The 20,258-nt window shown below is 49.4% G+C and overlaps 2 protein-coding genes across 2 annotated transcripts in view; both read left to right on the forward strand.

Annotated features, from left to right (window-relative positions):
* Positions 1–14,333, forward strand: part of MUC16 (mucin 16, cell surface associated) — a 28,400-nt gene extending 14,067 nt beyond the window's left edge. The window contains exons 40-74 of the mRNA XM_085211398.1: positions 347–519; positions 609–647; positions 877–1,019; positions 1,129–1,196; positions 1,590–1,762; positions 1,852–1,890; positions 2,120–2,262; positions 2,372–2,439; positions 2,832–3,004; positions 3,094–3,132; positions 3,362–3,504; positions 3,614–3,681; positions 4,075–4,247; positions 4,337–4,375; positions 4,605–4,747; positions 4,857–4,924; positions 5,315–5,490; positions 5,580–5,618; positions 6,492–6,518; positions 6,746–6,894; positions 6,971–7,038; positions 7,351–7,523; positions 8,029–8,055; positions 8,184–8,326; positions 8,421–8,488; positions 8,764–8,936; positions 9,277–9,440; positions 10,101–10,168; positions 10,609–10,763; positions 11,265–11,428; positions 11,527–11,591; positions 12,258–12,433; positions 12,535–12,579; positions 13,164–13,243; positions 14,131–14,333. Coding sequence (XP_085067524.1) covers positions 347–519; positions 609–647; positions 877–1,019; positions 1,129–1,196; positions 1,590–1,762; positions 1,852–1,890; positions 2,120–2,262; positions 2,372–2,439; positions 2,832–3,004; positions 3,094–3,132; positions 3,362–3,504; positions 3,614–3,681; positions 4,075–4,247; positions 4,337–4,375; positions 4,605–4,747; positions 4,857–4,924; positions 5,315–5,490; positions 5,580–5,618; positions 6,492–6,518; positions 6,746–6,894; positions 6,971–7,038; positions 7,351–7,523; positions 8,029–8,055; positions 8,184–8,326; positions 8,421–8,488; positions 8,764–8,936; positions 9,277–9,440; positions 10,101–10,168; positions 10,609–10,763; positions 11,265–11,428; positions 11,527–11,591; positions 12,258–12,433; positions 12,535–12,579; positions 13,164–13,243; positions 14,131–14,226 — 3,748 coding nt within the window. The 3' untranslated portion in view covers positions 14,227–14,333. The remainder of the gene's footprint in view (positions 1–346; positions 520–608; positions 648–876; positions 1,020–1,128; positions 1,197–1,589; positions 1,763–1,851; positions 1,891–2,119; positions 2,263–2,371; positions 2,440–2,831; positions 3,005–3,093; positions 3,133–3,361; positions 3,505–3,613; positions 3,682–4,074; positions 4,248–4,336; positions 4,376–4,604; positions 4,748–4,856; positions 4,925–5,314; positions 5,491–5,579; positions 5,619–6,491; positions 6,519–6,745; positions 6,895–6,970; positions 7,039–7,350; positions 7,524–8,028; positions 8,056–8,183; positions 8,327–8,420; positions 8,489–8,763; positions 8,937–9,276; positions 9,441–10,100; positions 10,169–10,608; positions 10,764–11,264; positions 11,429–11,526; positions 11,592–12,257; positions 12,434–12,534; positions 12,580–13,163; positions 13,244–14,130) is intronic.
* A 3,101-nt stretch (positions 14,334–17,434) lies between these two features.
* ACTL9 (actin like 9) lies at positions 17,435–19,023 on the forward strand. The gene is made up of 2 exons (XM_010724863.4): positions 17,435–18,524; positions 18,721–19,023. Exons 1-2 carry the CDS (start codon positions 17,475–17,477, stop codon positions 19,021–19,023), a joined length of 1,353 nt encoding a protein of 450 aa, XP_010723165.3. The 5' UTR covers positions 17,435–17,474.
* Positions 19,024–20,258: the final 1,235 nt, after the last annotated feature.

The following is a 20,258-nucleotide window of genomic DNA, read 5'->3' on the forward strand; positions in this document are numbered from 1 at the left end:
TCCCACCACACTTCTGCTCTGTCACCACCAAGACCTGCTCCCTGCTGTCATTCTCCCTCACCACCTCAGCCCTTGGAGCCTCCCCTCGCCGCCGGCCCCCTAACCCTCGGGTCACGCTGCTGACCAAAGAACGACTCCACAGTCTCCCCTTGCCCACGGCTTCCGGAAAAAAAGCCACACTTTCAGTGGAGGCAGGAGTGGAAGGGAGCCCCAGCTTGGCCTGACGGGGGAATAGCGAGCATGCGTTCACGGAGAGACGCTCACGTTCAGAAGCCGCAAAGCCTGTCGACCTTGGAGCAATGAGGTGCAGAAGCCGGGTGCTCAGGCATGGCTTTTCGTCTTGCAGGTCCGTGAGGCAAGGCGACAACACAGGGGTGGACCTCGTCTGCAGCTACAGGAAGGAGCCCTCCAGCCCTGACTTGGACAGGGTGGGCCTTTACCACGAAGTGAGCAACAAGACCAGAGCCATCTCGCGCCTGGGCCCCTACAGCCTGGACAGGACCAGCCTCTACGTCAACGGTGAACAAGGCCTCTCCTGCTGCCTCCCTCTGGCCCCCCGCCTTCCCCTCACGGAGCTCCAGCTCATGTCTCTCTCTCTCTCATTCCAGGTTACAACGAACAGCCAGTGACGCAGCCAGTGACGCCCAGTGAGTACCACACAGGGGCAGGAGGCACCCAAAAGGCAACGGGTGCCTCGCGGGCCTCTCGTCCCATCAGCTTGTGAACCTGGGACAAGTGCAGAACCCGCCAGACTTTCCCGTCATAATGACGGCTGGGGAGGAGAAATAGCTGGCCAGGCACCACTGCCTTTGCCCTCCCACAGCCTTCACAGCTGTCCTCCTGCACCCCCTCACACCCCATCTGTGCTTCTTGCAGCTCCCACTCGGCCACCAACGACACCTCCAGGCCTCGAGCGTTCAAACGTCAACTTCACCATCACCAATCTCCCCTACGATTCCGACCTGCACGTTCCTCACTCGGCAAAGCTCAACACCACCCAGAGGGTCATGACCACCTTGGTACGTAACCCGCAACGCTGCCAAGGCCGCAGGGAGAGCTTGCCACTGGGACTGGAAAGTAGCCAGGGATGCAAGCAGGGTTCTCATCAGAAACCTTTCTCGTTGCCAGCTCAACCGCCTTCTGAAGGACACCAGCATTGGCCCCAGTTTCCTTGGGTGTGCAACCACAGCCTTCAGGTACGGGTGGCAACCCAGGGTCCCTAGTCAGATGCCACCACTCGCCGTCCCACCACACTTCTGCTCTGTCACCACCAAGACCTGCTCCCTGCTGTCATTCTCCCTCACCACCTCAGCCCTTGGAGCCTCCCCTCGCCGCCGGCCCCCTAACCCTCGGGTCACGCTGCTGACCAAAGAACGACTCCACAGTCTCCCCTTGCCCACGGCTTCCGGAAAAAAAGCCACACTTTCAGTGGAGGCAGGAGTGGAAGGGAGCCCCAGCTTGGCCTGACGGGGGAATAGCGAGCATGCGTTCACGGAGAGACGCTCACGTTCAGAAGCCGCAAAGCCTGTCGACCTTGGAGCAATGAGGTGCAGAAGCCGGGTGCTCAGGCATGGCTTTCTGTCTTGCAGGTCCGTGAGGCAAGGCGACAACACAGGGGTGGACCTCGTCTGCAGCTACAGGAAGGAGCCCTCCAGCCCTGACTTGGACAGGGTGGGCCTTTACCACGAAGTGAGCAACAAGACCAGAGCCATCTCGCGCCTGGGCCCCTACAGCCTGGACAGGACCAGCCTCTACGTCAACGGTGAACAAGGCCTCTCCTGCTGCCTCCCTCTGGCCCCCCGCCTTCCCCTCACGGAGCTCCAGCTCATGTCTCTCTCTCTCTCATTCCAGGTTACAACGAACAGCCAGTGACGCAGCCAGTGACGCCCAGTGAGTACCACACAGGGGCAGGAGGCACCCAAAAGGCAACGGGTGCCTCGCGGGCCTCTCGTCCCATCAGCTTGTGAACCTGGGACAAGTGCAGAACCCGCCAGACTTTCCCGTCATAATGACGGCTGGGGAGGAGAAATAGCTGGCCAGGCACCACTGCCTTTGCCCTCCCACAGCCTTCACAGCTGTCCTCCTGCACCCCCTCACTCCCCATCTGTGCTTCTTGCAGCTCCCACTCGGCCACCAACGACACCTCCAGGCCTCGAGCGTTTCACCGTCAACTTCACCATCACCAATCTCCCCTACGATTCCGACCTGCACGTTCCTCACTCGGCAAAGCTCAACACCACCCAGAGGGTCATGACCACCTTGGTACGTAACCCGCAACGCTGCCAAGGCCGCAGGGAGAGCTTGCCACTGGGACTGGAAAGTAGCCAGGGATGCAAGCAGGGTTCTCATCAGAAACCTTTCTCGTTGCCAGCTCAACCGCCTTCTGAAGGACACCAGCATTGGCCCCAGTTTCCTTGGGTGTGCAACCACAGCCTTCAGGTACGGGTGGCAACCCAGGGTCCCTAGTCAGATGCCACCACTCGCCGTCCCACCACACTTCTGCTCTGTCACCACCAAGACCTGCTCCCTGCTGTCATTCTCCCTCACCACCTCAGCCCTTGGAGCCTCCCCTCGCCGCCGGCCCCCTAACCCTCGGGTCACGCTGCTGACCAAAGAACGACTCCACAGTCTCCCCTTGCCCACGGCTTCCGGAAAAAAAGCCACACTTTCAGTGGAGGCAGGAGTGGAAGGGAGCCCCAGCTTGGCCTGACGGGGGAATAGCGAGCATGCGTTCACGGAGAGACGCTCACGTTCAGAAGCCGCAAAGCCTGTCGACCTTGGAGCAATGAGGTGCAGAAGCCGGGTGCTCAGGCATGGCTTTCGTCTTGCAGGTCCGTGAGGCAAGGCGACAACACAGGGGTGGACCTCGTCTGCAGCTACAGGAAGGAGCCCTCCAGCCCTGACTTGGACAGGGTGGGCCTTTACCACGAAGTGAGCAACAAGACCAGAGCCATCTCGCGCCTGGGCCCCTACAGCCTGGACAGGACCAGCCTCTACGTCAACGGTGAACAAGGCCTCTCCTGCTGCCTCCCTCTGGCCCCCCGCCTTCCCCTCACGGAGCTCCAGCTCATGTCTCTCTCTCTCTCATTCCAGGTTACAACGAACAGCCAGTGACGCAGCCAGTGACGCCCAGTGAGTACCACACAGGGGCAGGAGGCACCCAAAAGGCAACGGGTGCCTCGCGGGCCTCTCGTCCCATCAGCTTGTGAACCTGGGACAAGTGCAGAACCCGCCAGACTTTCCCGTCATAATGACGGCTGGGGAGGAGAAATAGCTGGCCAGGCACCACTGCCTTTGCCCTCCCACAGCCTTCACAGCTGTCCTCCTGCACCCCCTCACTCCCCATCTGTGCTTCTTGCAGCTCCCACTCGGCCACCAACGACACCTCCAGGCCTCGAGCGTTTCACCGTCAACTTCACCATCACCAATCTCCCCTACGATTCCGACCTGCACGTTCCTCACTCGGCAAAGCTCAACACCACCCAGAGGGTCATGACCACCTTGGTACGTAACCCGCAACGCTGCCAAGGCCGCAGGGAGAGCTTGCCACTGGGACTGGAAAGTAGCCAGGGATGCAAGCAGGGTTCTCATCAGAAACCTTTCTCGTTGCCAGCTCAACCGCCTTCTGAAGGACACCAGCATTGGCCCCAGTTTCCTTGGGTGTGCAACCACAGCCTTCAGGTACGGGTGGCAACCCAGGGTCCCTAGTCAGATGCCACCACTCGCCGTCCCACCACACTTCTGCTCTGTCACCACCAAGACCTGCTCCCTGCTGTCATTCTCTCTCACCACCTCAGCCCTTGGAGCCTCCCCTCGCCGCCAGCCCCCTAACCCTCGGGTCACGCTGCTGACCAAAGAACGACTCCACAGTCTCCCCTTGCCCACGGCTTCCGGAAAAAAAGCCACACTTTCAGTGGAGGCAGGAGTGGAAGGGAGCCCCAGCTTGGCCTGACGGGGGAATAGCGAGCATGCGTTCACGGAGAGACGCTCACGTTCAGAAGCCGCAAAGCCTGTCGACCTTGGAGCAATGAGGTGCAGAAGCCGGGTGCTCAGGCATGGCTTTCTGTCTTGCAGGTCCGTGAGGCAAGGCGACAACACAGGCGTGGACCTCGTCTGCAGCTACAGGAAGGAGCCCTCCAGCCCTGACTTGGACAGGGTGGGCCTTTACCACGAAGTGAGCAACAAGACCAGAGCCATCTCGCGCCTGGGCCCCTACAGCCTGGACAGGACCAGCCTCTACGTCAACGGTGAACAAGGCCTCTCCTGCTGCCTCCCTCTGGCCCCCCGCCTTCCCCTCACGGAGCTCCAGCTCATGTCTCTCTCTCTCTCATTCCAGGTTACAACGAACAGCCAGTGACGCAGCCAGTGACGCCCAGTGAGTACCACACAGGGGCAGGAGGCACCCAAAAGGCAACGGGTGCCTCGCGGGCCTCTCGTCCCATCAGCTTGTGAACCTGGGACAAGTGCAGAACCCGCCAGACTTTCCCATCATAATGACGGCTGGGGAGGAGAAATAGCTGGCCAGGCACCACTGCCTTTGCCCTCCCACAGCCTTCACAGCTGTCCTCCTGCACCCCCTCACTCCCCATCTGTGCTTCTTGCAGCTCCCACTCGGCCACCAACGACACCTCCAGGCCTCGAGCGTTTCACCGTCAACTTCACCATCACCAATCTCCCCTACGATTCCGACCTGCACGTTCCTCACTCGGCAAAGCTCAAAACCACCCAGAGGGGCATGACCACCTTGGTACGTAACCCGCAACGCTGCCAAGGCCGCAGGGAGAGCTTGCCACTGGGACTGGAAAGTAGCCAGGGATGCAAGCAGGGTTCTCATCAGAAACCTTTCTCGTTGCCAGCTCAACCGCCTTCTGAAGGACACCAGCATTGGCCCCAGTTTCCTTGGGTGTGCAACCACAGCCTTCAGGTACGGGTGGCAACCCAGGGTCCCTAGTCAGATGCCACCACTCGCCGTCCCACCACACTTCTGCTCTGTCACCACCAAGACCTGCTCCCTGCTGTCATTCTCTCTCACCACCTCAGCCCTTGGAGCCTCCCCTCGCCGCCAGCCCCCTAACCCTCGGGTCACGCTGCTGACCAAAGAACGACTCCACAGTCTCCCCTTGCCCACGGCTTCCGGAAAAAAAGCCACACTTTCAGTGGAGGCAGGAGTGGAAGGGAGCCCCAGCTTGGCCTGACGGGGGAATAGCGAGCATGCGTTCACGGAGAGACGCTCACGTTCAGAAGCCGCAAAGCCTGTCGACCTTGGAGCAATGAGGTGCAGAAGCCGGGTGCTCAGGCATGGCTTTCCGTCTAGCAGGTCCGTGAGGCAAGGCGACAACACAGGCGTGGACCTCGTCTGCAGCTACAGGAAGGAGCCCTCCAGCCCTGACTTGGACAGGGTGGGCCTTTACCACGAAGTGAGCAACAAGACCAGAGCCATCTCGCGCCTGGGCCCCTACAGCCTGGACAGGACCAGCCTCTACGTCAACGGTGAACAAGGCCTCTCCTGCTGCCTCCCTCTGGCCCCCCGCCTTCCCCTCACGGAGCTCCAGCTCATGTCTCTCTCTCTCTCATTCCAGGTTACAACGAACAGCCAGTGACGCAGCCAGTGACGCCCAGTGAGTACCACACAGGGGCAGGAGGCACCCAAAAGGCAACGGGTGCCTCGCGGGCCTCTCGTCCCATCAGCTTGTGAACCTGGGACAAATGCAAACTTATTGGGACTTTTGACTCTACGTCAACAGTGACTGTCTTCTTTTTTCATCCATTTTTATCACATCCCTTTTTGAATTTTTGCCATTCATTTATGTTTTCATCTGAAGTTTTAGAATATTCCTTTTTTTTAAAATAATGTTTTATTTAGTTTTTCTGCTTTTTTCCATTTTAATTTTTGAACATCTTATCGTTGTTTCATTTTTTAGCATTTTCTATATAGTTCTGTATGAATAGTTTCGCAGCTCACTTTCCTCTTTCTCTTGTCTGAAACTGTAATACTTTATGCATGACCTTTTTCTTAGCCCGAGCCTCATTGTTTACATTGGTATCTTTAGCTTACATTCTTATTCTTTACGTTTACCAGAACCATTTTGTAAGTAGATAGTGTGTGATTTAGTTCCTCTTATTATTTCTTATTATGAGATTATACTTGAACATTGAAACTCCTCTGCAGGTTATTCATCACAGTATTAGGGCTCCAGAGTGCAAGAGATATTTGTACAATTCTCTTAGGCGTAGAGTTTCGATTTTGGCTGGTCTTGTGCAGAACCTGAGCCTTTCCCAACCTAGGTTGTTATATGATTCTACGATTCGGTTATGTCTCAGAAGAAATAGCAAAAAGCAGATGGCAAAAACTGTCAGCCTCACTAAGTTAAAACAATCACAATCCCTGAAGTCATTAGGAATATGACATGTTTAGTACTGCTGCTCTTGATTAGTTGGAGCTAAAAGACATTCTTGGAATATTTTCCTAATGATTGCTCATTTCTTTTCAGATTACAATGAACCACATGATCTGTCATGTAAGTATATTAAAATTTATCTGTCAAACTACTCAGAGGTACAATTTACTTTTTTTCTAATTTTGCTGTTCTCACGAGATTGCCAAATACCTCCAGTTTGTGGTCATGTTCGTAAGTTTCTTACGTAAATGTTTAAAAAAAAAAAAACAAAAACAGATAATATTGTGTCTTATGAGTTTTTTTGTGTGTTTGTTTTTGCTTATCTGCATATTTTTTCTCTCTTACAGTGGAAAAGCCATTCAACACACAAAGCCTGGGACAAATAATACAGCAATTCACAGTGAACTTCACCATAACCAACCTCAGGTTCACTACAGACCTAGGGAGATCACATTCTGCTAAATTCAATTCTACCAAGAAAATAATGCAACATTATGTAAGCTAACATCACGGTGTTCTTAATCACCCAATGTTTTGCATTAACCATGCTCAAAGAGACCTTTCCTTGTCAGATTGACCTTCTGCTTCGGAAAAGTAGCATTGGCCCTGACTTCATTGGCTGCAAAGTAATACTATTCAGGTAAGCAGTGTAGCTGGAAGACAAATGGATTTACTTATGTTTGATTGATACTTAAAACATTAATTTCCTTTCTCAAGAAATCAGCATCATTACAGTAAAGCTTTTATGCATTTTTGTATGTGCTTAATCTTACAAAGCCTTTGTGCTATAGCACCAACATCTCAGTAGAACTTCTGCAGTTTATCTCTGACATCTGTGGACAGATTTTAATTGCTTTTCTTTTCTTGTTTTTCTTCTCTTTTTAATAACAACAGAAGAAAACCCACAGATTTTTAGAACAACAACTAAACTTGATTGTACTTGATTTCTCAGGTCAGTGACAAATAGAGATAGCACAGCAGTAGACAGCATCTGCAGCTACGGAAATGGCTCCCAAGTGCCCAATTTTGACAAAGCTACAGTTTATCAAGAACTAAGGAGCATGACAAACAACATCACCAAATTAGGAATCTATAAACTGGATAAGGAGAGCCTCTATGTCAACGGTAAGTGCATAATTTTCAGTCCTCCAGGCACCACACCAGTCTGGAACCGCACTGCGCTTTAGGAAACTCTTCAGTTAAAAAAAAAAATAATAAAAGTGTATGTAAGGAAAAGGTGATCCTTCTAGAATTTTCTGCAGATTTGTGTAAGATGAAGTGTATGCTTCCACGAACATTTTCACACTGACATTTTTGAAGATTTTAATTTCTACGTTGCATTGAAGAGTGAATTAATTTTAGTCTTGACAACAATAATTCACTTGCATATGAACATCTCACCTGATCTCTCTACCCCACTGATACTTAGTTAAAGCAGTATATGTATTTTCTCACTGTAGTCCTTCATAATATAAAAGGCTCTTTCTGCTCAAGCAAGAATTTAACAGATTCACACCCTCAGGACTGGTTCTGGTGATTCATTCCTGAATCATCCATTTAATTATCCCCTCTTTCATTCTTTAAATGTATAGTTCACTCACAGAATATTTCTCTTGCATTTCCTTTTCAGGTTATAACGAACCATTCCAGAGATCACGTAAGTGCTTTGCCAAAAACAGGTTCCTTGCAGTAGTTCTTGAAGTTTGAAAGGATTGTAGATGTCTTTGAAACCAAGTATAGGTTTTTGTACAGTAAAACTGTAATCCTTCTCCCATTTGATTACAGATCTGAGCGTAACTACTGCTCCAAGCCCAGCAACCAGCCATTTCACACTTAATTTCACCTTGACCAACCTCCAATATACTGCAGATCTGGATGCACCAAATTCCCGCAGATTCATTTCCACAGAGAAAGTTATCAAACATTACGTAAGTCTGGCTCTGGCCTTGCCCATTTTGAGTTACAGTGATCTGGTATGCTTTCAAGTTCTCAAATTTACTTTATTACTATTATTTTAAACAGATTGACCCTCTGTTCAAAAGAAGCAGCATAAGCTCTGTCTACACTGGATGTAAAGTGATGAGATTTAGGTAAGATTCCTGAAAGTTCAATTATCTTTTTGTCTTGCATAAGTTATTACACATGCTGATGCCAGAAAACAGAAGCCAGTGGCAACTGCTTTCCCATTCCCAAATTTATTTATGGTAAAATTATCTTGGTTTTCAAATGCTGCCACAATTCTTCACATTCCACTGAAAGATACCACGAGCTCAGCTGTGCACTTATTCATAGCCATAGGAATTACACAGGGTGTTCTGTAAGCATCAGCAGCATCCTAAACAATGTGTCTAACGTTTTCACTTAGGTCTGGGAGACACAGGGGTGACACAGGTGTGGATGCTGTCTGCAGCTACAAAAACAACGTCAGCATGGCCAGGTTTGACAGAGAAACAGTTTATCATGAGCTGAGCTCCATGACAAATGGCATCACCAAACTAGGGCACTACAGCCTGGAGAAGAACAGTCTGCATGTTAATGGTAAGCATGCATAAGCAGTAAAAAGCAATGATTATGATGTCACTTGGAGAGCACTCCTCCCTCTCCCACTCCATCAGTGCTCGAGTACTAATGAACTTTTCCCTTTGGTTTGTTGGGATTCAGTATGTTTTGGCATTAAGGCAAAAAAAAAAAAAAAAAAAAAAAAAAAGCCAACATGTTGTTGCTGGTCTAAGAGCACTTACATCCCTTAAATCATACAAATTCCTGCACAACATCATTGTTACATCATATGAACTAAAGAGGGACATACCCACATTGCTTTTGTGGTGTGCATAGATCTGCTGTAAAAATAAAAGCACTCTACCTTTTTTTAATTTAGGTTTCCACCTCACAGACACAGCTACCACCAGAAAGCCTGTCTTGAATAAAGCTCCAGCCATAACAGGATACAAACTGAGCTTTAGAATAGTCAATGAAAACTTAACTAACCCAGACTCTCAGTCTCCAGAATACAAAGCAGCACTGGAAAGCATCAGTAAGAAGGTAAGGAGCTGCAGTTCAAATACCACCATATTTGCACTGGTCAACTTTTGCAGCAGCTACTGTGTATTTTCTTAAACTACTGTTTGCTTAATTAAAAAAAAACAAAAAAAAAACACACATTTGGGAACAAAATTTTCTAGAATCTAAAAAATGAGATTGGCTTTTCAGACAGTTAAATTTTTCAGTTTACATGTGGTTTTAAGCCTCCATCCAAAGACGCACACCATGGAATTTAAATGTACACTCACTCAGCATTATAGTCACATAGTCACCAACTCAGAAGTCAGCACATTCGTAATAAATTGCTGAGAAATGAACACATTCTCTTCATCACAAATCCATCAACATACCTGATAAAGCCTTAGGTAGCTTTTGCTTTTTAAATGAAGTCATACCATTCTGTGCTTTGAGATCCCAGTCTGTTCTGTCCATGAAATATGGATCAAGATGACAGCCATCAGTCAATGAATTGCACAGTTTAACAATGGCAGCTTGTCTAGATAAGACAAAAAGGACAACCAAGCTGGAAGTCAGACCCCATCAATAGAAGGCATATTCAGAAAAAAATAACATTGTTCCACAGCTACAGGCCCTCCTGCTGCCCTAAAGCATCTACCACAGCTCCAGAACTCATTATTCAACGTGACATTTTTCTTTCAGCTGAACCAATTATACCATCAGAGCAACCTGCAAGACCAGTTCCTAAACTGCAGTATCACAAGACTAAGGTCTGTAATATAACTTTATTTAAAAAGGTTTACAAGATTGCAACCCCCAGTACTGTTCCCCAGCAGCCACGTACTGTCCTTTGCAGAATTCCACCTGTCCATTAACAGTTTGGTTCATGCCTTATCAATTTCCTAGAATTCATCAGTTTGAATTCTTCCTAGAAGAATTCTGAGATGCAAACTCAGGCTCAGGATTTTTGTAGGGTATCCCCAGATCAGTATTTACTGATTGCCATCAGCAATTTTACCCCCTAAGAATGAGGACTGAAAGGTGACTCTGCACCTTCTGCCTTCCTCCTCCCAACCTGAACTCTGCTACTTTTTAAAAGAGAGCGTTGGGCATATTTCTAGTGTCCTGCTTTCATGGGAAGAGGCTTGGACAAGAGACTCTCACACTGGCCAGCAGATTTTTAACTCAGAACCTCTGTTTCTGTCCATAGGGCTGGATCCATAGTGGTTGACTGCAATTGCTTCTTCCAGCAAGAGCCCAACATCAACAGGGCTGTGGTTGAAAGGGCTTTTCAGAATGGGACTTCAAATACAACTGGACTGTGGTTGGGAAGCAGCTATCAGTTGCAAGAATTCTCAGTAGATGGTATGTTCAGTTCAAATCTCAGCTGCCCTGTTTCCATTCAGACCAACTCACTGACACAGAATTCCCCATTTTCTTCTCTAACTCGGGGAGAAGTCTATTACTAAGGTGAACTACTGAACAGAGGTCACAGTTGGGCTGTTTTTTTGACCCACTAAGTCTGGCTCAATCTAATCCTTTAGTCCTCAATTGCTTCTGTGACTATTCAATGCTAAACAAGAAAAAAATGAAGTAATAACTACTTAGCATAACCTCAAGCACTGAGGAATAAACAGATCTACCTTTTTCCAAATGTATAATTCCTGAAGAACTGACTAGCTTAGTATATTGCTGAAAGATTGGTATTTCAAAGGGTAGTTTGGGAACTTGCTGTCAGATCCCAGTGCAACTCACTCTCTATTACCTTCATCACATTTTACCAACTAAGCCTTCCAAGCACCACTGATTGGCAGAAGAACCTCCATTTCTCTTCGTCAAGTTTATCCTAACTCTTTCACTTTCCAGGCTTGGAACTAGCAATTGAAGCAGCAACTGACAAAACACCTCTCAAGTCTGAGAAAGAGAGCTTCAGATTAAAATTCAGAATCACCAACCTTCCATACTCCCCAGAACTGCAGGACTCCAGGTCACAGATGTACCAAGAGAGCAAAGAGAAAATTGAGAAAGAGGTAAGTTAACAGCAGTAGCTTGGAATGATTTCCCTGTACAAATTAAAGATGCATTAAATTTACTCATTTTCCTCAACTGTTCTGTTTCTTCCCATCAGCTCAATGTATTCAGAAGTAGTAGCATGAAGGACTTCTTTGCTGGCTGTACCGTGGAGAGTTTTGGGTATGACCTACTTTGGAAGTGTTTACATTTCATCAGAAAGAGTATTTAAGCAGAAATGGCATTCAAAGCCACAGCCATGGTGTTTATGCCTCGTTGCCAATATTTGTGCTTTTGATGACACATAAAATACGCTCATTCTCTCATCTGGCTTATTCAAATAAGCTAAAATTAAACATGTTCACAAATGGTCATGATAACTGACTGCCGTGAGATCTAAATCTACTTTATCTTCTCCACCATCTCTTTGGAGGAACAAACAAAAAAAAGATGAGCTGATCTCTCTTAGAAATGCCTGGGATTGAGTCATTGGGTGCATTTCACCAGGCCAGGGAGGTGGTTGGGTCACTGTCCCTGGAGGTGTTCAAGAAATGTGGAGATGTGGCACTGAGGGACATGGTCAGAGGGCATGGTGGGATGGGTCGGGGTTGGACTGGGAAAAGACCTTACAGGTCTTTTCCAACCTGAATGATTTGATGATTCTAAGGCTATATGAGTGCCTTTCTCATCCAGCTGACACTACAGAAAACTGAGCTATGATCACAAAACATTACATAGCTATCTATCTGCAAGCATGAATCAGAGGCTGAATCCCTCTCCCTGACTCTACTCAGCTCTCTTCTTCTTTCCTCTTGTCCCATAACAATGATTCTGGTTTTCATCCTCCAGGCCAGTCCATGGGAAACCTTACACAAGCATCACCTCTGTCTGCAAATTCACACGTGATCCCTTCTCAAGGACTTTACAAAAGCAAGAGGTGAATGAGGAGCTGCAGCGCTTGACAGATGGGTTCACCAAGCTGGGCCCCACCTATGAGCTGGATGAGCAGAGTTTAGTGGTTGAAGGTGAGTGCTCCCAAGATGACTTTGCAGGAACTTTTGTTACTTTTGTTTTTGTCACATCTGTAGTGCTCTGTTTCTCAACTGTCCCACCCTTTCTTTTCCAGATTACTCTTCACTCACAACAGCAGAACAAGACTCCAAAAGATCTGGTGAGTGGTTTTGTTTTTAGAGTGATTCACCCTAGAGCCACCAAACATTTGAGCTACAGTAAATTAGTCTCACTTAGTTTAAATGGAATTGGGACCTGTGGAAAAGCCCAAAAATCCAGGAATCTTGGGAGGTGAGCACAGCCGTAGGTTCACTACCAACAGTAAACAGGAAAAAGAAGTACTCGGAAAAAGTTGCTTTTCCTTTCACCATCAACAGCTAACCACAGTTACCTTTGCTGGCACTGGGCCCTGTTTTCACCCTGGAGGGGTCCAGGAGTCAACTTTGTCTCTCTGAACATCCCTGAAGCCATCTGAGGGCTCCACTGCTCCCTGAGTTGCATTTGAAGTTGTACCTCCTTAGACCCTCATTCCATTTCACCTGGGTTTTTATACATCCTTGCCATTCTTAACACCACCAAAGTGTGTTTGTTCTGTGGCCAAGGAGGGCTAGATGCCCTCCAGTGATTTTACCTCACCTGTTTGTACAGTACTTCTGAACTGCCCTGGGGCAAGATCTCTTTCTGTCCAAGGTAAAATAGCTACAAGTCCAAAAAAACTGACGTGCTCCTATTTTGCTTCTGCAGAGCTTCAGTTCTGGGCAATAATCCTCATCTGCATTTTTGCCCTGCTTGGGTTCATTCTCCTGCTGTTGTTATGCTTCCTGGTAAGTTGCCCTTTTGCTCTCATACCTCACTTCTGGCTATAACAGAGCCCAGAGATCTGAGTTGCTGCAGGAGGGACTGTCAGACAGCCACAGGAAGCATGGTGGGAGCACAATCCCAACACGCACAGCCACAGCAAACCCCATGCCAAATCCTACTCCAGTTACTGCCTGGTTTCTCAAATTTGTGCACACGAGCATGGGGAAGGATATTTATAGCTTGCTAGACAGATGTCTAGGGAAGGAGGCAGTAGATCACAAATAAGATCCAGAGTCTTTTGCAGAAAAAAAAAAATAAAATAAAAATAAAAATTAAGGTGCAAGCAGGTTGAACAGAGGATCTCCTACAAAACCCCTCTTCAACCTCAACCCTGTTCAGAATAATCAAGTTACTGATAAAGGAATATAGAAGAAATTACCTATAGGTAATCAGATTCAGAATTTTGTTCTCAATGCTCTGAACACAGCCTGTAGCAGCACTGCTGGATTGCATTCCAGCTGCATCCCTTTGGAAACTGCAGAGCAGATCCTTTTTGATCACTGATACTTATTTAATAGGAGACAGTATCTTAATAGTACAGTTTCATCAGCAGCTGTGTTTGCTTTGCTCAGTCTGCAGAGAACATGGATTCCTACCCTTGGAGGTTCAGGAGTAAAAATTAGTCAGCAGGATTGAGAAGAAAAAGCTCAGATTTAAAACTAGGGACTGTGTGGGCTCCTGCCTGTGCAGCCTTGGCAAATGGCTCCTTCACCGAGTCCATCCATCTGCCAGACAGAGGACATCTCATAGCAGGGTGGTTTGGGTCTGTTTAGTAAAATTTGCCTTTTGCAAACCTTTTTTTTTTTTTTTTTTTTTTTTTTTGCCTTTAACATTATTCCTTTTCCACTAGATTGTCTTTTGCCTAAGAAGAAAGTCAGATCTGTACCAGGTTCAGCAAGGCATGTACGGTGTGTTCTTCCCACATCTGGGCACAAAAGTCCAATGACGGAACAGATGAAGTATTGTCTCCACAGACCTGTTTATCCATTCATGAAGGAAAAATGTTTAAAAGTACTAGAAAAATATTTCTTTAATAAATTATGTTTAGCATTTTCTCTTGTCTTGGGATAAATCTTTGCACTCTTACCACAATTATTTTCATACTATGGGAAACTGCCAACAGCACAGTTTCATCCCAAACAAGAAAATGCTTCTGTCCCATCAAGATTGAGCATCCCATAGTGTATGGTCTGATGTCACTTTTATGGACACTGGGACTTTTCCTGCCCTTCCAACCACAGCAGTGCCCGTGAGCTCAGCACACCTCAACTTGCTCCAGAGCACAGGGAGAGCTGGTGCTGATCTCTAGGTAATTATTCAATGCTATCATTAGACTCTGTGCTGAAAGTGAAAGCACTAGAGTTAATGAAACCACGATTAGTCATTAATCCTTCCACTGCAGGCGAGGTTTCCATGCAAACTGCCTTTTTACTTTCAAAGCAAACCTCCTCAGGGCAGGTTGGACCGGTTCACCTCCCAGGTCAGGTTCCTCAGTGCAGAGCAGAGCCTGAGGAATAGAAACCTTTTTCGCTTGATCAAACAAAGGTTTTCAAGCACCCGGGATTATGTCAGCATCACCGGCTTAAAAGCTTTCTGCAGCAGCTTGTGAAAGACTTCGCAGGTTTCTGTGCCACCCACATGTGACAGCAGCCGCGACAGCGAAGCTGTGAGCAGCTCCAGTTTTGAAGGCTCTATCCCACATCTTCCCCACATCCCATGTCCCTGCTGTGCCTGAACATCCCCCTCCCTCTCATCCAAGGAGGTGCAAGGGATGCAAACAGTGGGACAGCGCAGGGTGCAGAGATGTGACAGCCAGCATGCACCACACTGCTATTTTGTGGAGCCATTTCCTAGAGGTGTTGAGTTTTCTTTTTTTAAATGCTGTGCCCACAGAGCAGAGCTGCTGCAGTGCTGTGAGCTGTGCCACCTCCTGCTCCTCTCCCAGGGCTGCGTTGAGACCAGGAACGGTTGGCACTTGTCTTAGAGAATGTGTTCAGCAGCCCCTGTGCTGGCACTGCTGCCCCATGCAGCCACTGGGACAAAACCTTGCATTGTCCCCATGGAGCTCCTGGCAGCACCCTGGGTCCAGTACAGACCTGAGAGCACTGGGACAAGCTTTTCTGTACCACAGCAAGGTACAAACACTGATCTAATTCAGAAAAACTTCAGTTTAGATGCAGCATAGCAGCACTTAGCACTGTCTGACCTATTTGAAGGCACTCCAGAGAGCCAAGAAACCATCGCAGCAATACCATGCTACTCCATTTCCTAAGGTGTTGCTGCAGACATGTCCTCTGCAGAAGGAGCCACTGCTGGACATATCAAGCATCCCCCTCTCCGTGGTTCAGCCACCAGTGCTCCCTGGCAGATCAGGGCATGCATCATACATCCAACCTTACTAACTTTTGCCACCACGGGCAGAGCATCCAAACCCAGTCCTGCCAGCTGGTCTCGTCCACCCAGCCCCTAAAAGCTATGCTGCAGTTAACAAAGCTGAAATACGCTTAAGGAGCGCCAAGGCAGCCGAGAGGGGACAGGGAAGCTAAGAGAGCAGCAGCAGCTTGAGCATGCTATGGGATGGCTGATACCCTCTGTGGGCCTGCTTCCTAAGAGGAAGTGACCTGTACACACCATGGCACTGCTGAGCATCCCTGCATGGTGTCACAATGCACTCCCTGTTTTGCTTGGACCTGTGCCTACATTTGCTATGGAGCTGTGCTTCACAACCAGAGCCCGCAGCAGCTCACAGTGACACAGGCAGCCCAGCCCTGGCCATGACCTGGCCCCAGGCACTGCACAGTTCCTGGAATGGGGCACCACCGTTCCCTGTGGTGGGGATTAGCGGGCAGGGACTCTGCTGGGGTCAGAGCCCCAGCTGAGCAGCAGGGACATGCCCTAGGCCAGCCTCAGCTCCTTTCCTCCCAGCAACATCTTTGCCCCCTGCTGTCCCATTCCTGCATTGTGCAAATGCCATTCCTCTGCATTTCTGTCCTCACATTCATCCTGACTCCATGGAAGACCCACATTCTCTCTTTCCCTATTATGGTTCCATCCAGACCCCACCGACATTGCCCTGATAATTGCTGCTCCATGATAGGCAGTTCATCAGCCTCCTTTTCAGCTCTTTAAACATTTGATGCTGAACACTGCAAGTAAGGAACTGCAATGACAGAAGATTTGTCTGCTTCTCCTTGCTTTTCTCAGCAACTCTTCTTCATTTGGGCTCTCATATACAAAAATACTCTGCTGGCTATGGAAACGGTCATCAGGAAGTCATTTGGGTATCACCCAGGCTCCTCTCTAACCTCCCATCCCCAGCACAGCTCCTGCAATGTTCCCATCCTTCTTGGTCCTCAATGGAGACAAGAACTCAGTTTCCCCAAGCCACTCCAGCCACTGCCATATCTGGACCACCTGCCTTGCACACAGGCAGCACCTGATTCTAGGTTGGCCTCATCTTTCTTGCTCATCCCCCTCATTGCTTTGCTGCTAATTGTCCTTCATCATCCTTTCCCCCACCCTGTTCCATAAGATTCCATGAGATTGATGCAGACAGGAACATGAGAAACATCAGCACCACCAGCACTGAATGGCATTTCTCCAGCCTTCCTGCAAGAAGCAAACTCACACTTCCCTCCAAGCCACTGCTGGATCTGGTTCCTCTTTGCTTTGCAAGGCCCACCTGTTCCTATCCAGCAAAACCCACCAGCTTTAGGGGGCAGCAAGAGAAAGAAAATGAGGAAATCATTCTCACATTGTAGCTTTCTCACACTGCTGTTTGCTCAATACAGCAGCACAAGGAGGAGCATTGATGCAGTGCAACGCAACTTTTCATCAGCTCTCATGCCCACAGTGCAGCACCACTGCACTGTATAAGCACAAAGACACATGGAGCTGTTTTCCTTCTGTGTGTGTAACCACAAAGTTGCTGCTCTGGTCACACTGTACCACGAGGGATGCCCCCAGACACTGGTTTCTGGCCAAGCAGCACTACAAGAAACAGCAGAGCAAGTTCTAGAGCAGACCACAACCCCTCTCCAAAACATACATACTGGTGTCAGCTGTCGATGGGCATGATCCTCATTTTGCCCCCCAAACTCCTGCCAGAAAGTAGCCAATACCTTCAGATGCCACGCATGGTATTCTCCCCTGCTGCCACAGCTCAGCCTGGCTGATGTCACAGTACCCTCCAGCATGTCACAGTTTGGCAGATTCTGCCCAAGCCCACTCAGGGGAATTCACTGCCCAGCTCTGTTTCCCAGGCAATGTTCTGAGATGGAGAGGCCACATGAAAGTGGGACGGGGACTTCCCAAGATGGGGACTCTCTACAGACAGAGAGCTATTCCACAATCTTTATGCTCCATGAATGCCACCCAGATGAGCTGGAGCTAGGCTCTGTCAGCAGCTTCTCCTCCAGTACTGTCAACTACTCCAGCAGTGAGGGCCTGAGCATGTGTCCAGTTGTGATTGATACGGGCACAAGGAGCTGCAGAGCAGGGTTTTCTGGATATCATTCCCCCAGCGCTGAGGTCAGCACCCTGGTGGGCCACCGCATGGGCTCAGAAGAAGCCAGGGCTGGGGTGGTTATTGGAGAGGAGGCATTGCTGTACCCTGACACTAAAACCACAGAGGTAATGCACAATGGCTTCATCATGGACTGGGAGGCAGCTGAAAGCCTATGGAAGTACCTCCTTGAACGTGAGCTTCGGGTGAACCCTGAGGACCATGCGCTGCTCCTCACAGAGCCGCTGTTCAGCCCCACCAGCAGCCGGGAGAACATGGCAGAGGTGGCCTTCGAGGTGCTGGGCACTCCAGGTCTCTTTGTGTCCCCTCAGTCGGTCCTCTCTGCTTATGCACATGGCAAGATCAGTGCTCTGGTGCTGGATATGGGCCACGAGGCCACCCGTGTCGTGCCAGTGCTGGAGGGCAGGAGCATGGCATGCAGCTCCAAGCAGACAGATGTGGCAGGAAGGTGCCTTACGTGGTACCTTTCAACTCTTCTGGAGGACATGGGGCACGTGCTCAACAAGGGGATGACCCACATGGTGGAGGGCATCAAGCGTGCGTGCTGCTACATTGCTGACGACTTCCAAAGAGAGTGTCTCCTCCCACCCAGCTCCCATGCCATCGATATTTCCCTGCCCAATGGGATAACACTTACCCTCAGCAAGGAGCGCTTCCAGTGCCCGAAGGTGCTCTTCAACCCTCCGCCCAGCTGGGGAGATTCCTTCGTGAGCATCCAGGTTGGATATTAGGAAGAACTTCTTCTCAAAAAGAGTACTCATGCATTGGCACTGTCAGCCCAGAGGGGTGGTGGGGTCACCTTCCCTTGAGGTGTTTAAGAAAAGGGTAGATGTAGCATTTAGGGACATGGTTTAGTGGTAGGCAGGTGGTTGGATTTTAGAGGTCTTTTCCAACCTGTATGATTTTATGATCCAGGAGACAGTGCAGAAGAGCGTTGCGCAGCTCCCGGAGGAAATCACACCCACCATGTGTGCCAATATCGTCCTGTGTGGGGGCTCCTCACTCTTCAAGGGGCTGCAGAAGAGGCTGTGCAATGAGCTCCTGGACCAGCTGCCATCCAGAACTACTATAAAGGTGGGGGGCTCAGAGCTGCGGCGACATGCAGCGTGGACAGGGGGATCCATCCTCGCCTCACTCTGCAACTTCCAGTCGTGTTGGATCCGCCGTGATGAGTACTGTGAGGTAGGGCCACGCATCGTCCACCAGAAGTGCTTCTGAAATGACACCCCAAAGCCAGCAAGAAACATTGGTGCAGTTTTATTACAGCTACAGAATAAGCAATAATAAATAATTTTGTACCACCTGAGTACGGTCACCTTCCAGCCCCACAGTGTCCCAGCTGAGGGCTGTTAGGGTAAAAGCACAGACTCAGCTGCAGGTGCTGCTCAGCACACACACACACACACACCACAGCACAAGCAGCAGTCCCATGGGAAGGCATCAGACCCTGCCCTGAACGCCTTACTCTCCCATCCCTGCTCACTGCCTGCCATCCCCATGTCCCATCCCTGCACCTCACACTGCCCACTGGGGTCCCACAGCAGCTCAGCTCCTCTGCTATCAGAGCTCCATGCTGTGATTTGCACAAGAGCTCTGCAGCCACAGTCTTGGCACCAAGCAGAAGCCACCTTCACACATAGTCCCTTGCCATCACTTGGGGCCACGAAAAGCCATTAGCACTTATACAATACAAAATTAAACAAACCAACCACCCCACCCAAATGCACTCGTACTCAGAGCTGCCCAATAGGGCAGTAAACCAAAGCCAAAACCCACAGTGCCTCCCTCTTAAACCATCCCAATGATTTTTCCTACCTGGACCACATGGCCTGCAGATGGACTGTTGGGGGCAGAGGGGAATGGGAAGACACAGAGGAGAAATGCTAGCTCCCACCCTTGCTCTCAATTTGGGTGAAATTTGTCCCCCTGCCTGGTTTTATAGGGCTGAGGGTTCCAAGTCACAGCTGCAGCTCCCACTCCATCACCACAAGCTGGGAGCCAGGAGCAGCCCCCCTCTCCCTGCCCCCCCACCCAGCCTAAGGGGCTGCTCCTTTCCTCATGACTTTGCCCCCAGCTGTGGACACCAATGCTGCAGTGAAAATCAGAAGCCACAGAAAAGATTACAAATATTAACAAGCTCAGCACCAATCCTTCCCTAGGCAGCCCCTGAGAGAAATCATGCTAAATTTACCTAAATTGCACGGAACTCCCCAGATCTTTGGAAGCTGACACAGGATTTGGTGCCAGCTTTTAAGCTAGTGCTAGTTTCCTATTGCCCCAGGCCATGAGCAAAACCTATTCTGATCTCATTGTTACCCTGTGGCTCTTTGGGGCTGCTTGGAGTCTGCTTCCAGCTATGGAAGGGGTGTGGGATGCTGCAGGAGGGATGCTGCAGGGACAGTGAGGATGGCTCAGGGATGCTGCAGGCACACACTGGGGACACAGGACCTTGC

This window comes from Meleagris gallopavo, chromosome 30 (genome assembly GCF_905368555.1).
Source record: "Meleagris gallopavo chromosome 30, MGAL_WU_HG_1.1, whole genome shotgun sequence".
Taxonomy (NCBI): Eukaryota; Metazoa; Chordata; class Aves; order Galliformes; family Phasianidae; genus Meleagris; species Meleagris gallopavo.